Here is a 17071-nt window from a genome sequence, read left to right as displayed (position 1 = left end):
GGGTTATTTTGTATTATTGTGTGTTTTTACTTTGCAGTAACAGTTTAAAGTGCAAAAAGATTTAAATTACCGCTGATTGTACAAAGAGCGTTCAAATACGCAAGTCTCCTCCACATGGATGCGTCATGTTCTCATGCTGTGTTTATGTAGAATAAATGTAAAGGTAGTTGCATAAATATATTTACCCCTTTCCTCTGGTTGCTCAAGCAGAAGGTGCAGATGGTGCGCGGCTGCTTCCCTGCACCCTCGCCCTGCGCATGGACCGCTCCGAGGCACGGCTGCCCCTCCGCGCCGGCGTCCCCGATCAGAAGCACGTTGGCCAGGTGGGAGATGTAGCTGGACGCCAGTCGGAGCGTTTCGATCTTGGACAGCTTCCTGTCCACCGGCTCGGTGGGAATGAGAGTCCGGAGGGCCGTGAACGCCGTGTTGACGCTCTGGGTCCGGCCCCTCTCCCTGGCGTTGGCCGCGCTCCGCTGCTTCATCACCACCGCGGAGTCGCCCTCCAGCTTGCGGGGGATCCGCCTCCGTTTCTCCGTGGAGCCGCAGTAGCTCTGCTCCGAGCTGCCGTCGCTCTCGCTGCGGTTCTCGTCGTCCTCGGAGTTGGTGACCGTGAAGTCCGAGTAGATCAAGTGCGTCGCCACGGGCCGCAGCATGGCGAAAGTCATGATTAAAAGTTACCAATGCCTCCTTAATCCGCTTCAGAGTCGCTCCGGAAGACAAACCAGGCCGGCGGGCTGCGTCTACATTTCCATGTGGGACTGAGATCCTCAGACCAAAGCTTGTGAGAAAGCTGCCCAAGCCTTCATGAGGCAGCTGGAGCTGGCCTGCTTCAGGGTGGACGGAGCCGCAGGTCAGCTGGGCTCTTATAGCTGGATGGGAGGAGCTGCCTGCTCACTCCAGTCCCATGCAAAATGTTTAGTTTTTATGATTTAATATGAATTATCAAGTTATTAGTATAAGAAAATAGCAGGTTGTTTTACATAAGTCAGCAGCATTTTCAGACCAACGATGTTTTAGATTAGGAAGAGTGAAAAATAATATTTGGTGGAATAAACCTTGAGTTTTAGTCATGCGTCCAGGCATCCTTTCCATCAGTCCTTCACATGTACGGAAGAGGATTAGGGTCACTGAAAAACAAATAACTCTGACTTTAATCCCAAAATGTTGACTTTAATCCAGGAATTCTGATTCCCCCCCCCACAATTCTGACTTTAATCTCACAATTCATTCCCTCCCCCACCCCCCCACCCCATAATATTGACGTTTTCTACAGAATTCTCACTTTGATTCCGGAATTCTGACTTTTAATCTTAGAATTCCATTTTTTTTCTCAGAATTTGATTTTTTTCTTCATAATTCTGACTTTTCCCCTCAGAACTCTGACTGTTAATATCAGAACTCTGACTTTAATTCTGCCTTTTCCTCAGAGTTCCGACTTAAATCTCAGAATTTTGACTTTTGGTCTCAGATGATTAAAGAAAATTTTGAGATTAGAATCAGATTATTGTTATTTTTTTTAGTGGCCCTAATATTTTCTGTACTGGTGGGTTGAGGGAATCATCTAAGCACTATTTGCTCGTCAGGGAACATAAAGGTTGTCATATAAAGTCGATTATTTCAGTAAAGTATAAGTGGTCTTAATTTTTTCTACAGCTGTAAAATAATTCATGAGAAAATCTTGAGAACAGCAGATAAATATGAGGAAAATATTCTCCTTTGTCAAAGGTGGAGCTGTTTATTAATAGATATAAGTATTTAATTTTGAATTTAGGATTATTTATAAATTATTCCAGCAGCTTTTAAGAGTTTAAAAACAAGAGTTTTTGTCACATTTAGTCACAGATAGGCATAAAGTAGTGCATAATTAAGAAATGGAATCAAAATGGTAAAAGGTTTTAAACATTTTTGCAAAAATAATCTGAAAGTGTTCAATTATATCCAGCCCCCTTTTACTCTAATAACCCTAAATAAAACCAAGTGCTACTACTTCCCTTTATATTAATGAATACAGTGTGTGTGGGTATTCTTAGCATAAATACAGAAAAGGAAAGAGGAACTGCAAACCTACATTAACATCGCCGTTCATTGAAACCCGAGATGTTCAAGGTGTGGTTTGGGGGCAGTTTGTGGTCCTTGGAATGACTTTGTGTGGCCACTGACAGCAAATCAAGAGCGGCACAACTTTGGCGCTCTGGCATTCGGAACTGAAGCAGATGAACACTTTTTGTAATTATTTTTAAGATGAAATGTTTTATTGCAAATTTATATTTTCTTAAATGGAAAATGTTAAATACAAAACAAAGAATTTTTCTTTCGTTAGCCTTTTTTTTTTGTTTTTATTTTTATTTCATAGTCAGTCATGCCACAAACATCAAGTGACTTTTTACACAAACACATTTGGACACAACCACAGATGGTCAATAAGTCAATCATTTCTTCAAACTGAATGGATGAAAAAGTAAAAACTATGAGTTAAATAATCTGCCAGTGGAGGAAGACATTTTAACTTATAATATGGGACAAATATTTTGCTCCACTGGCAGATTATTTCACTTATAGCTTGTATAATATTAAGTAATTATTTACCTTAAAAAGCTCATATATCTTGCTGAAAAGTTACTTGTCTTATTTGAAGTGTACTAGAAACTAGACCAAAAATACTTTGTAAGATTTTGTAGTTTCTGCTGTGTATTTATTCTTGTTAAACCACATAAAATCCTAATAAAATTATAAACTAATTGTGGTTGCAAAGTGGCAAAATGTGAAACATAGGTCTGTAAATACTTTTGCAAACCACTGCAGCTTCATTGAAGCATCACTTCTGTTACTGTGTGCAATAACAGAGGCTGTAAGTGTTGCACCAATTATTCTTAGCCAGGACTTTAAGAAGTTTGGAATATTTTTAGAGGCATTTAGGGACCAATTATAATCAGTGTATTTTTCTGTCCTGATACGTTTATTGCTCTGCCACATGCCGAGATCTGCTTTTATTAGCTGGTAAAACAAAAAGTGTAAGACGCTCCTTCATGCAAATACTCTCTTCGGGGACAGACATTACATTTGTGCATTTATTGTAAAAAGCTAGCGTGCTTGTTAGAGCGGTGGCTCCTGCTGGGACGCCCTCCTGCTTTAAGACAGCAGGAGAAAGTTAAGTGTGAGTAAATAAACAATGAACAGATGATTCTGGAATGACAGGGATTTATTTGCTCGCTGCCCCGGGTTCAAAACAACAAAGCGGTGGCAAATGGATGATTTAGTCCCTCCAAGCCACGTAAACTCAAGCTGGCAGCCAAGTCAGACACTTCGACGTGCCTCAGCTGAATCAACAGTGAGAGATCAGAAGCCCCGACTGCCGGCTGAAGGAGCACACAGATCTGTCAGGGCAGGTTTTCCCAAACCCGTCCATGGTCCCGCAAACAACAGTTACTTCTGTACAGAAGTTATGAATTTAGCATTTCCTTTCTCACTTTTATCTACTATTTAATAATTATTACATTTGTTTAGCATAAATGCATAAATGCTGCCTCATACCTCCTGATTTTAGTTGTACTCAAGTAAGAGTAGAAATACTTCAACATGTTTTTACTCAAGTAAAAAAGTATTTGGTAAAAAAAAATCTACTCAAGTACCGATCAATTTATCAATCATTTAATGTTTAAAAATTACATAATCAGATGGATAAAATATAAAGCTCAGTGGAAACTTTTGTATTTTAAGGACCAATAATTTATGTAAGTAAAAAATAACAAAATCAGGGGAAATAATTGTTTTCCAAATCAGTTTCTTTCAATAAAAAACTTATGAAACTTTAACAAAAACTGCAGGTGTGTGTCTGAGTCTGGTGATTTTCTGGTTAAAACATGTTTGTTTTTCACTCAGTGGGTAGAAAACACAGACATTTTACTCAAGTAAGAGTAAAAATACTTCAAAATAAAATTACTCAAGTAAATGTAATTGAGTATATGTAACCAGTTACTGTCCACCTCTGGTTCTAAGATCAAATATTTTACCAGGCCATTCTGACTGTTGAATATATTACCACATAAACATTTTTAAATTAATCCCATCAAATTCTAATTAATCCCCACAGTTAAGGTTTTTTATAGCAGTGTCCTCCTTCGGTGTTTTTCCTGTCAGAAACTTTTCCGTTTCCAGCTTCAGGAGTAAAAAATCGTTATAAATTTAACTGGCAGCCAATCAGAAACACCACTATAGGGTTCTATTAAAATTGAAATGATCTACTTTCCTATTATTGATAAGGCTTATGGGATCTGTGATAGTTTTTTTCTTGTCTTCAGTTAGAATATCTAGTGACTAAGCCCACCAAATATCAACAAATCCTCCAAACTATTAGCCAGCAAATGATGCTGCGAGCCTCGTCTCTTTGGCTAATTGCACATATCATGAACTCTTGCTGCGGCTTTAATGGATTGCAGGCTGTGGGTGCATGCAGCGTCCAAATGGAGCCATGAAATGCTGCTGGGTCCTTCTGGACTGCGGAGATCTGTTAATCCTGATGAGGCGAAAGCATGTTGGTTTAGCCACCTGCTGGGTTCCGGGTCGCTGGATTTCTGAGCTCTGGGAGAAAACAGCAGCTCTGTTTAAGACACAGCAAACTGTTTAAGCACATTTTCCTTCCCAGGCTGCAGGTGCATTAATTCAGAGATGAAATAATACCATAAATATTGGTTCTTTGATTACTTTGTATTACAATGCTATTTTATCTTGGATAAAAAGTCTTCACAGCTTCTGTAGACAGCGTTCCTGAATTCAGATGTTTGAACTATAACCTGTAGTTGTCAATTTTCATATTTTTCAATGAACAATCTTATCTCCCTATTCATTTAAATGACATACATGCTGATAAATCAAATGAAATGAATCAAACAAATGATCCAGTGAAGGTCTTGGGCTGCACTGCGATCTTCTCACAGCAAAACTCCCAAAACTAGACGCATGTGAGGCTCCAGAAGGCTACGTAAGTGTCCTTTAGTTTGACAAATTCCTTCTTTAAAAATCCTCAAATAGTTTTATCTTTCTTTTAGCATGACATTTACAATGAACCCAATCATGTTTATGTAATTAAACAAAAAATACAAAATCTTTCCAAGTAATTTTGATCTAGTTTCTGGTGTAAATGTGTTGTGTTACTTCAAATAAGGCAAAACTAACTTAGAAGTAACTTTTCAGCAAGATATAGGAGCTTATTTTAAGTCAATAACTCCTTAATATTGATGAAATGGTTCTACTTCCACTGGCAAATTATTTCACTTATAACATGGGAAAAATGTTTTGTTATAAGGCAGTGGAACTAATACTTTTTTTAAATCGGTATTAAGGAATTGATAACTTAAAACAAGCTTCTATATCTTGCTGACAAGTCACTTGTAAGTTTATTTTGTCTTATTTCAACTGTACTGATTTATTTGCACTAGAAACTAGAAACAAATGGCCTTTTTCTGAGTCTGTACACTCCAGTTAACGCTTAATTAATTACTAAATTAGTTCAAGATGAATCGTTTCAGCCCTAGCATATTTGCGCACAGAACATTCAGTGAATCTTCTGAGTTCTGCACACATTTTTAAACACTCAGCTGTCATTATGAACACAGCATGTTGGTGAGAAACTCCAGAATCAGTGATTCTAAGGATCTTACGTTCCTGGATGTTTTAGATATTTTTCTAAACATCTGATTTAAACCGGTGGGACATTAGCAGGCTTCTTCTGACTGTGAGCTGTGTATGAGCAGGGAAACATCTGAAACATGCAGGACAGCGGGCTGCGAACCCAGAGGTCAAGGTCCTCAGATATACTTGTCTCAGTGAGTCTTTTCAACCCGTGTTTCCATGTTACTTCTGAGAAGGTTGTGAGATTTTAAAATCCGCCCATTTAGTGTCATTACGAGTTTCTTAATCAACGTTCAGCGTGCTTGATGGTTCAAAACAATCAACTTGTCAGAAGATGGTGATTTGTTTTCTTCCTGGGTGAGAACACAGAAGACGTGTTTTGTGCTTTGTTAACACATTTAGATCAATACAATCATTTGGTCTGGTTTCTCGTGCAAAACTAACTTACATGTAACTTTTCAGCATGATACAGGAGTTTGTTTTAAGTCAGTTATTCCTTAATGTTAATAATAAAGTATTAGTTCCAGTGGCAAATTATTTCACCAATAACAAGACATTTCTCTTGGGTTATAACTGAAATAATTTGCCAGTTGAATTAGTATTTTTCTAATTAATATTAAGGAATTGAACTAAAACAAGCGACTAAATCTTCCTGAAAAGTTACTTGTGAAATAGTTTTGTTTTATTGGAAGTGAACTAAGATATTTGATGAGAAACTAGACCAAAAATGTATAGTAAGATTTTGTGTTTTTGCAGCGTATTTTTAAAAAAAGACAAATGAATTATTTGCATCTTTTAACGTATTCCTAAAATTATACTAAAAGGCTCATTCAAAATCTGAAGGATGTGCAGAATCTTTTATTTGATTAATCGATTAATCGTCAGAATAACTAAAATAATCATTAGTTGTAGCCATACATTTTTTTTATGCCAAGGAAACGTTCCTTGGCAGGTCAAATCTCCGTGTAAATTTTTAAGCCGGCTGAATCACGGCCCTACGTTTGAAGACTGTGTGCCAAATAAAACCTATTGCTATTTCATCCCAAGTATACTTTTACACAGCTACACAGAGAGAAAGGTTGGGCTGCAGTGTCTCTGTGCGGTGAGGTCAGAGGATCAGTGGAAACGGCATTGCAAATCTGGCACAAATTACACGCCTGCTGCCACCGGCAGGCTGAGGGAATTCTGGATAGGAAGCTGTGAGAAATCCTCAGCCACTCAAACACCTACAGTTAAAACTCTCTCAGGAGGATTTGGCTGGAACGCTCTCCAGAGTGGAACAAATGTGCGAGCTGGCGAACCGGAGATCATTTTTCAGCTTGCATTTTTAATGTTGACAAACGCCATGAGAGGGCAACAATAAACTCGGGAGACGGGTTCCTGTCCAAACTGAGTTCACTTTTAGTTTCTTGAACGCAGTCCAGCTACTGAAAACCTTCTGAGATTTAAACGGACACAAATTTTGAGTTTTATTTACGTGTGGCTCCCTTCATGCTTTTTGGCCGCATAAAGAGACTAAAGTGACATAAATCTTTTAATAGAGAAGTAAAAGTTTAAAAACACGCCAGCATTTAAGAAGCAGTGTTCAGCTTCTAAGCACCACAAATCTGGAACAAACTTCAAGAAAACTGCAAAACAGCTGAAACACTGAAGGCTAATAACCCCACCTGCTTAGAGCTGCTTTAGAACCAAAATCAATGACCAACTTATTGGATTTGTATCGATGATTTTGATGAAGGCACTCGACAAAAAGCAAGTAAATTTGTTGCTGGTTTCACAATTGGTAACTGTATGATGTTTTTATAACTTTTTTTAAAGCAATTTTAACTGCCTTATTGCCTAAATGTGCCATACAAATAAACTTCATTGATTGATTAATTGATTAATATTACAGGGAAAACTTCACGGTAAGCAGCTATGGAGAAAATACTCACACTGTAAAGATTGTACTTAAGTAAAAGTACAAATAAACTTGCACAAATGTACTCCAGTAAAAGCAGAGGTACCACATGTTTACTTGAGGTAAAGAAATTACTTGCTGAATTAATTTCCTGAAGGTCAAATGGTCACAATCACAAATTCTGCTGGATGATAAATTGTCCCTGAAGTTATCGCGATAAACAATAATATTGACCATTTTAAAGTGATATAAAGGTAATAATGACATCAGAACACATTCTCAAAGATCAATAATCTTTACATTCGAATTAACATTTAACACTGGAACTGGAAGACATTTTAAATATACAAAATAAATAATCAAAACACCAGGAACAACAAACAAATCGAACTATTAGTCTCTATAAACAAAGTTGTCCTTCAAAGAACCAACCTGAAGACTTTTGTCATCCAGTTTTTGGTAGAAAGAGAAAGAAAAGAGAAAAACTATAAATTAGGCAAACAGAAAATATTCAGCTCATTTTAATTTATCATGTGATTGATTTATTGCCTGTTGCAACAGGCAGAGGTCTAGAATCTCATTAAGTGTGCCTATTTATTTATATTTTCTCTCATACATCAATAGTGTCATTTTAATGAACTATGCTGCAGATAATGCATGTTTTATTGTGTTAACTTTCTGTAAAACAGTTTGTTCACCAATGCTTGGAGGCAATTCCTGATTTATAACAATCAGAAAACATCTGCTTCAATTGGTGTTTTCACTTGTCTTTTCCATTTTGGGAAAGACGCCAGGAAAACAGGTGAAGAATTACCAAAATTGTAATTTTCTTTCCCCACGTAACAAATCCAATCTTTCAGTTTCAGACTTATCTTTAGGCTTTTACATATCTAGCGCCATTAAATGTTGACAGCAGATGCTTTTGTTACAAATTTTTGAATTAAAACATATCCTGCTGGGTAGAAAGACGATGCAAAGAAAAACTAATAAATTATATCTAATTAGTAATCTGACAAGAGACATGTTTGGAAAACTTGTTCAGACTTTAGAAATCACCAAATACAGAAAAGAGGAGAGAGGCACAAAAGAAATACTAACATTAGTAGAAGAAGTGAAAAAGAAGAAGAAAAACTGTATATTTGTGACAGTTAATCTACAAGTGAGCTGGTGCCCATCTCCAGAAGTCAATGAGCAAGAGGGAAGGTCACAAAGGTCACCAGGGTCACAGGGCCTGGACAGGTCACCATTTCATCCACAGAGCAACATAGAGACACACGGGGTAGACAAACATGCACACACGCACACACACAAACATCTAAGAGCAATTTATAAAGACCAATTAACCCAACATTCATGTTTTTGAACTGAACTGGGAGGAAACCAGAGTACCTGGAGAGAATCCATGCATACATCGGTAAAAACAGGTTTAATCTTTAAAATTAGCTATGCTACAACAAAACAAGACGCCCAAAACTTGACTTCACTTTGCTTTACTGACTAAGACTGCACAAAAAGTTTCATCATGACATTAAAATGAGCTGCTAAAGCAACTTTCCATCCAACAGACTGCTAAATTGCAAAGTTTCTGACTTTAAACACATGTTGCAGTGGGTCATTGATCAGGTTAGCTTCAGGTTGAGCAACAGAGTTCTAGGTAAGGTTCATCTGTGGATTTATTATCCTTTAAAGTCAAAAACTGGGATTCAGGATGACCTACTGGATGTCTTATTATGAAATTGCCATCTGCTGCTAGATGTGGAGTTTATTTGCTTGCCTTAAATGGAAGTTTTGTCATTTGTCCAGAGTAGATTATTTTAAAGGTGACCTATTATGCTTCCTTGGACAGCTTAGGGTAGGTCTATGGTTGTTCATTACATTTTTTTGCACAAAATAATTCTTACATAATGAGATTTTAGTCTCAGAATGAGCTGTCACTTTAAATCCAAATAAACTGCTGCTGGCCACGCACCCCAACTCCACATTTACACTCACACATCAAAATGGCTGTAAACAGATTTGCAATTATACAACCGTACATCTTTGAAAAGCATTAGTAGAGCCTCCTGCACGACCAACAAGAATGCAGCAAATGGTTTCTGGATGTTAAGTCAACAACAAAAAAACACTCGTCATTTCCAGCAGCCATTGTACAGCGCAGCTGACCTAAAGTGATTGAACTCTACTTGGGTTGCTAGGTGATGGGCTAGACTCACCTGGGGTTGCTAGGTAACGGAGCAGTGCCCACTGAATGTAATTTAACAATTGAGAAGTTTTGGTTTTTCTTTTTTTAAGTTCTTCGGCTGTTGTTAGCAGAACTTGAGACTCAAATGGAAGTTTAAAAACGTGTAAAATGTGAATTTTGCATAAAAGGTTCCTTTTAAAACCTGACTGTCACAACTAGAAATTGAGTAATAGGACTTATCCTGGCTCTACCAGAAGAATTAAAAAAATGTCTTAAATCCATCTGAAGCTATAGCCTTGCAAAATCATTCATACCATTTAAACTTTGCTGCATGTTAAAACGTCATAACTATACAATTCAGTGTATTTTGGGGGAATTTAATATAAAATTTGAAGTAGAGGAAAAATGATGATGATTTCCAAAGCATTTAAAAATAACCAACATGTTTTCAACGCCTTATTGAGGATTGTTTGTTGCTCTTTTTCTGGAAGTTATGACTTCAAAATGTTTCACTAGATGCACATTTTATGTTGTCCCTGCTTAAAACATTTCAATACTGTGAGACCTTGAAGGAGGAACACTGCATGTCCTGTCAGTGTTATCTGAAGTTATGAAACTGTCTCTGAAAGACGTAAACAACATTTCTTCACATAGAAAAATAAATGTTTAATTCCCAATAATTATAGATGGGGTGATGGATAGTAAATGCTCAGATAGTTTAAAGAGACACATGAGAAAATTACAGAGTAAGAGTTACAGAATCAGTAAAAGTAAAGGAACCCAGTTGGATTAATCCATCCCGGACTGATTGGGTTAAAATTCTGATTATTTTTGCCTCTTTCACCTGCAGGAGAGACTAGAATCCAGCTTATGGAGCAGGACAGTTTTTCAAATTGGTCACCATTTGGTTCTGGACCCAGAGTATGTGAGTGCCAGAAGAAAACCCTCCCGGGAGAGTCAACCTTGAGGCCGGGTTGAACAGATGTTGCGCAGTGATTTCCCTCCTCCACTGAGCTAGGAAACGGGACGTTCAGAACCACGGGTCAAGGAACGCTGTCCGGTTCACTGACAGGTGACACAACAAAACCCAAGGCAAAGAGCAAAGCAGCTTAGTTTATCTAGGGGTGATTTAATGTGCAAGGACCTGCTGGACCTCAAAGGCTATCTTCTGTTTAAAGTCCTTTTTCTGTTCACGTTCCAATCTTTTTCTCATATTTAGAACGCCAAGTTATGCAAGAAAGTCTTAAATTGAACCTTTTCATTTAAAGATGAAATAAATTATTAGAGATTTGATCAAGTTAAATGTTTTTACAGGGGCAGTATTGTGTATTTTCCAGGCACACAGAGCCAATTTGTGACACAATAAAGTAACTACCTTAGCTTCAGTTCTTATAAAAATGCTGCATATATTAAATATAACTTAAAAGAAAATTGACTTCACAATTTGATGCCTTGAAATTGGGCCTCTGTCTCTTTAAGAAGCTCCTACTCTTTCCGCCATCCAACAGCGCTCCTCCAGTATGATGTTTACAACCATTTTTAAGAGCCCTGAACTGAGAAGTAGTTCCTATGAAGAGCTCAGCAGATGCACAGTTCCTCCAGGTGTTTGCTAATTGCTGCTGCCACTAGTCTGAAGGAGCAGAGTGGGCGACAGGTGGTCTGTGAAGAATGCACAAAGAGGTAGAGCTTTGTGAAAGAAAACATTTTGGCATAGCTGAATGGCTGCCAAGGGAGAGTAAAAGATTTCTGAAACATGCATGAAAGAAGCCACACATGCACAGGGAGAAGATGGAAACTCCATAAAGAAAAGCTCTAGACTGGGATTTGAACCAAAGACCTTTTTGCTGCAAGGCAACCATGTCCAAGTCTGATAATAATTCTGTAGCTTCAACAATTATGATCCAATTTATGAGACATAATAATCTCTACACCAGATTTATGAGCAAAGGATCTCTCCACATCTGTATGTTATTATTTTTATATGTTCATGAGAAACTGAACTTTTTCCAGTAAACTTACAGTAAAGGTAAAAAAAAAATCCATTAAAAGCAAAACCATAAAATACAGGTAAGCAATTTACAAATAATATAGTTAATCAACACTTTACAAATAAACAAACGAATACAGACAACTGAGCAAAACAAAGGAAAAAAAAAATGACACAGCCTGATCCAGTCTGTCCCCCTTGGCCCTCTGATTGGTTGAAATCCTCAAAGAGAAAGCATGTAAAACCACCCATGGAAAGCGGTCCCAGCAGCAACAGGTGCAATGCGTTTTTTCAGACCGGTATTGCGTGTCAAACCCCCTTTGAGGATATGGTTACTTCCAGACAGTGAGTGAGCTACAGGAAATCTTCTCACACGCGACGATTCAGAGTCCTTTAGGGCCCGTCGGTTAAAGCTGGCCCCGGGTCGCCCTTCATTTCCTCGATGGCCACAAAGGGAGATCGTCAAATGGCTCCGAGCTCACATTGTGAGAGCACTAACGTCGGAAAAGCCTCGTCTATATTTTACCTATATTATTCGGCAAAACTTCAGTTCCTTCCGCCGAGGCAGAAGGAACCTGCCTGCAGAGGCAGGCAGGGGAGCAGCTGTCCAATTTGGTTTAGTGAGCCGCTCTCAAAGACTCAAAATAAAAACATACACAAGGGACTTTTTGTATTTATGAAATTATTGTTTCTATGCACTGCAATACACAAATTATTTAAAATGTACATGCATTAGTAAAGATTTTACACGATATTTTGTTGGTAGGATTTTTGATCCTTCTAAGAGACAATGGAAACAGAAGTCTGATGACAAGCAGAATGGGATAATTTTGCAAGACTCAACAACATCTTGCATTGTGTCATCAGGATATTCTCTGAACATCTGACTCCTCCAACAAAACATCTGGTCTCTAATCTCCTGAGGTGTCTACAACGTCAGAGCTAAAGCCGACTGCGCGTACAGAAACAGGGAGAACATCTGAAAACTTCAACTGTCTAACAAACAAAAAAATCATTTTTAAGATATATTAGAATATTGGTATTTTTATGGAATGTGTGGCTAATTAAAATGATAATTTACTCTTTTCATTCCAGACCAGAATTTTAAAAAAATATATCTATTAGAAATTAGCAGAGTCATGCTGTGTTTGGAATAAAAAAAAAAAGAGTTCAACATAAGAAAATACTTGTAATTTTTTTTCTCTTTGTAAATCTATACTTTATTTAAGTCAAATGAAAGTAAATAAAAGAAAAATATATTTTCTTCTTTATTTAAATAAATCCACAAATACATCAGCTTAAGCTGCCACAACAGAAAAACAATGAACCACATGATGAATCATGGATTCAGTTTCTTATGCAAAATTTAAGGAGGAAGTATCTGATTAATAAAACTAAACATTTAAACATGCAGCGATTTGACATGAGGAATGTGTGTACATCCAGAGCTTTGTTTCCCCCTGCTGGTAAATCCTGTGCATTGCAATCACCTGCTGCAGCTGGCAGTCACGGTATGATCCTCCTGAGCAAACAGCAGTGATGTGACAAAGTCTGGAGTCATAAGCATTTCACATATTATAATGATTGAAAACATCTAAATCAGCGGTTTCAAAATCATTTTGAAACCTCTATTTCTTAAACAGCCAGTTGTGTCAGGATATATATAGGCTAAACTCATTAACTGTTAAAATTTTAATAAATAGTTTGCATTAAACAACTTCTTCTTGAGTATTTTTTCACACTGATTAGTCCCTCCTGGATTTCATAATTGTTTTTGTGATTTAAAAAAAAAATTAAAGTCAGACATTTCTGTGGAGCCAATTTAGAAATATCTGCAAGGAATTTAGCATTTTTCTTTTTTGCTTATCTGAAGGTAAATTTGTCTTTTTGTTACACACCATATCAATCATGGACTATAATTTGTACATAAAGTAAGGCTGAGGGAGAAGTGTGGTATGAGGAAAACATACTGCCACCTTCTGGTGGGAGTTAGCATCACGTTAACACAATGTTTTTGACTTTAGCGGAAAATTTGCAATAAACTCACAATTTTATATTAACGCGAAAAATTGCAGGCATCTGTTGAATTTACGCAATTGCAGAGTCACAAAAAAACTGGAGGGACTCATTGATGTAATTTGGCAGTATACATGTAAAAAAAAAGTGATTTGATTGATAAAAAAATATTTAATCACACAACTGTTATCTTGAAGTTTCTATTTATGTGTCCCTCTGGAATCTAGAGGGCCACATAAAAAGCTGCGGCGGACCAGATTTGGCCCAAGAGCCTTGAGTTTTACACATGTAACTTAGATGAAATGAGTGGCTCACTACTAGAAATCTGCAGAACTTCATAATTCAATTGAGGACTGGAGTTGGACACTTCTGATATAGCGAGTCAAAACAAGAAAAAGTCCAAAAAATTATCGCAGATCGGGCGTTGAAGCCCCCAAGTAAGTCCTGAGGTCTGAGATGTTTGATCTGATGAGTTTGGCTGGGATGGTTGGCATGTGAAGCCTCTGATAGGCAGCAAACCTGTGACAGCCTCCGAAGGAGTAGTAGTAATTTCCTCCCTCGCTGCCTTTGATCCAGAGAACATCAATAGGAGGAACAATGCTGATGTCTGGCGTCTCCTGGAAGGAAAGGCGAAACGTCAATTAGGGCACACAATAGCACCAAAACACGACACATGCAAGTATTACAAAAACATGTTTTAAAGTGAAATAACCTTCATTATTTCATCACAATTAAACTATAAAAAAAATATTATTAACTCAACAGTTTTATGTACAGTAGAACAATGATTCAAGGGAAATTTTGTACAGTCTTTACTGTACAATATTATTGCCGTGTTTAGATTATTGTATTGCGTCTGGGGTAACACATATAAAAGTTCTTTACAAAAGTATGCACGGTGCGAGAAAGAGCAGTAAAAATGACACACAATGTTTGTATCGTTTCAGATCACAACTTATAAAATTTATGGATTTGGTACAAATTAAAACCGCAAAGCTGATGTTTAATGTTAAAAATGATATGCTTATATTGATAATTAAAAATTTATTTAAGAATAGAGAGGGAAAAAACATAAAAAACTAAATCACTTGACTTCTTGTAAAGTTTCTCTATTTTTTGAATATGTACAAAAAATATATAGCATGAAGCATAATGTCAAAACTTTTGTTTTGCATATTCAAGGGTGTGTGAAAGTATAAACATGTCATAATTCCCACTCCTTAATCACCTAGATTAGCTTACATTTACTACATTTATAATCCATAATCCAAAGCCTGTGTTTAATAGTTGTTTGATATAGTACCTATTTAATTTTAACTTCAGTGAAAGAACAATCATTATTTAAATTTCAGCATGAAACAAAACAACAAAAACGGCAACAAAAATGGACTAAAAACATTATATATTATATCCCCAGCAATATTGTGACAATTTTAATAGTTTCATGTTTTGACATTGTCCAAGTTCAATATTCAAATAATACCAAAATTTGACTCCACTTACTAATACACAAACGTTTTTCCTGTACTTGAAACTGTGATTCCCTGCTAACTTGTACATTTACTTAGACTTAAACTATTTTTTTTTATGTTTTCTGGTAATGGTTTATTTTTGGCTTTGTAAGAATTCATGTGTCACCTTATATTAACACATTATTATAATGAATTGAATAATATTATAAAGTTAAATGTATAAAATGTATGATAAAGACTGGCTATACCACCAGATAATCACTGTTTAAATACCTCAGAGGGTTGCGAAGAAAGACATTTAACAGTGTTAGCTTTTGATTTAAATTCAAGACAATATTTTCCAGTTATAGCACAAAAACGACTGCTTATGAATTCATTAGAATAATTAGGTTACCTTAATGGTATCCATCAGACTCTGGACTTTCTGCTCGTCCAGCTCCGAGGGAAACGGTCTGATAATCACCTGCATAGGAACGTTATGAACCTCCTGGATGGTGTCCGAATGAACCGACCTGTTGTCGCCACTGTTTTTAACATCTATCGTGCCACATTCAGTAGGTATTTTAGACATTTTTCTATTGAACAGAAAAATCTGTTTTAGCTGTGTTTTATCCGCCCGAAAAACCCGAAACATTGGCTCAAACTTCCTGGCATAAACACTACCAGCTGCTGTAAGCTACTTCCTGAACTTTTTCGTCCGTTACCAACGGAGGAATTTGATTGGTCGCTGTCAGCGTCGATCAATAAAAACGCCTCGCCCTATTTGTAACTGGTCAGCAAAGGATGGAGTAAGTTATGTCAACTGTTTTCTTTTTTCTTTGTGAATATTGTATTTTTTTTTAGCTCATATTATTAGCTTCTTAAGATTTTTGGTAGTAAATGCCTATTAACAAAATAACACTAAAATAAAATTACTTTCTACTGAAATTTAAACAAGTTATTGTTGTCTTTACATTTTGCTTTAATGGCGGACTAGCTAAAAATGTTAGCTAGTCAGCCTTACAAAGTGAGGCTGTTTCATACTTCTACGAGGTGCATGCCCCCGTGCTTTTAAATGTTAACAGCGTTTTTTCTCTCAAGTTTATTTATATTTAAAGAGTCTGTGAATTAATAAAGAAAAAAGTTAATATAAATTTACCCGGGTTAGGCAATTTATTCCTGTCGGACTTAAGGCATTTATCATATAATAATAATAAAAATAATTAAATAATAAAAAAAAGTGAACAAATATAATTTAAATATAATTTTAGAGATTTTGGATAATTCTGTATTTTTTAATTAAAGACTTCATTGCTAGATTGGCAATGTATTTATATGTTATTTACTACTTTAAATGTTTGTAACAAACAATGTTTACGGTACATGGGAGTGAAAATATCTATCAGTGGTCAGGAAAATTTACAATCTTAGAGTGATTTTTGTACTCTTATTTCCTGAGTTCAATTTGTCTCTAACTACAAAACTCATAGAAGATTTACGTTTGAAACATATCATTTTTTCTTTGGTGAAACTAAGCAACAATTTTCATGTCTAATTTTAGGACAAAAGAAAAATATCAAACTTATAAAAATATGTGTAGAGAATGAAGCTGTTTGAGTTTTTCTATAATAATGAATCACAAAGAAGTACTGAAATTAACTTAATGAATAAATAACAGATTATTTGCAGCCATATGACTTGAACCAGCTGTTTTATGGAAAACAGAAGAACTGATAAAATTAGTCTGATTAAATTTCTCAAAAATAATTTTAATATATTTTTTGTTACAGTTGTTACGTGCCACTGTGTATGGCCCAAAGAGCTGCATGAGGCTCTGGAGCCACAGACCATTGACTTTCCAGGTAAGAAGACATTAAGTATCATACCAAACATAGATTAAATAATAA

At 36.3% G+C, this 17071-nt stretch overlaps 1 protein-coding gene, 1 long non-coding RNA gene and 1 pseudogene across 3 annotated transcripts in view; 1 reads left to right on the top strand and 2 right to left on the bottom strand.

Annotated features, from left to right (window-relative positions):
- Positions 1-112: 112 nt before the first annotated feature.
- On the bottom strand, positions 113-903 carry LOC103139176 (transcription factor 15 pseudogene; annotated as a pseudogene).
- An 11997-nt stretch (positions 904-12900) lies between these two features.
- Positions 12901-15846, bottom strand: srxn1 (sulfiredoxin 1 homolog (S. cerevisiae)). Its single transcript, XM_007553589.2, has 2 exons — positions 15580-15846; positions 12901-14330 (listed from the first exon to the last, which is right to left on the bottom strand). Exons 1-2 carry the CDS (start codon positions 15817-15819, stop codon positions 14121-14123), a joined length of 450 nt encoding a protein of 149 aa, XP_007553651.1. The 5' UTR covers positions 15820-15846; the 3' UTR covers positions 12901-14120.
- A 64-nt stretch (positions 15847-15910) lies between these two features.
- LOC103139109 (uncharacterized) overlaps positions 15911-17071 on the top strand; it is a 69051-nt gene continuing 67890 nt past the window's right edge. Inside the window, exon 1 of one of the 2 annotated variants that reach the window (XR_476366.2) lies at positions 15911-15973. This is a non-coding gene — a long non-coding RNA (uncharacterized LOC103139109). Of the gene's footprint in view, positions 15974-16954; positions 17027-17071 lie in introns of those variants that run through there. The other variant, XR_001662313.1, reaches the window with a different exon arrangement.

Source organism: Poecilia formosa, unplaced genomic scaffold (genome assembly GCF_000485575.1).
Source record: "Poecilia formosa unplaced genomic scaffold, Poecilia_formosa-5.1.2 Scaffold57, whole genome shotgun sequence".
NCBI lineage: Eukaryota > Metazoa > Chordata > Actinopteri > Cyprinodontiformes > Poeciliidae > Poecilia > Poecilia formosa.
Note: the sequence above shows the minus strand (reverse complement) of the source record. Positions and strands in the feature narration are given on the sequence as shown.

What these genes read in the sequence shown, in the direction of transcription:
- srxn1 (XM_007553589.2), bottom strand. Translation starts at nt 15,819, where the DNA reads ATGTTTCGGGTTTTTCGGGCGGATAAAACACAGCTAAAACAGATTTTT. An exon ending in GTCTGATGGATACCATTAAG is followed by an intron (nt 14,331 to 15,579) that starts GTAACCTAATTA and finishes CTTTCCTTCCAG; the next exon opens with GAGACGCCAGACATCAGCAT.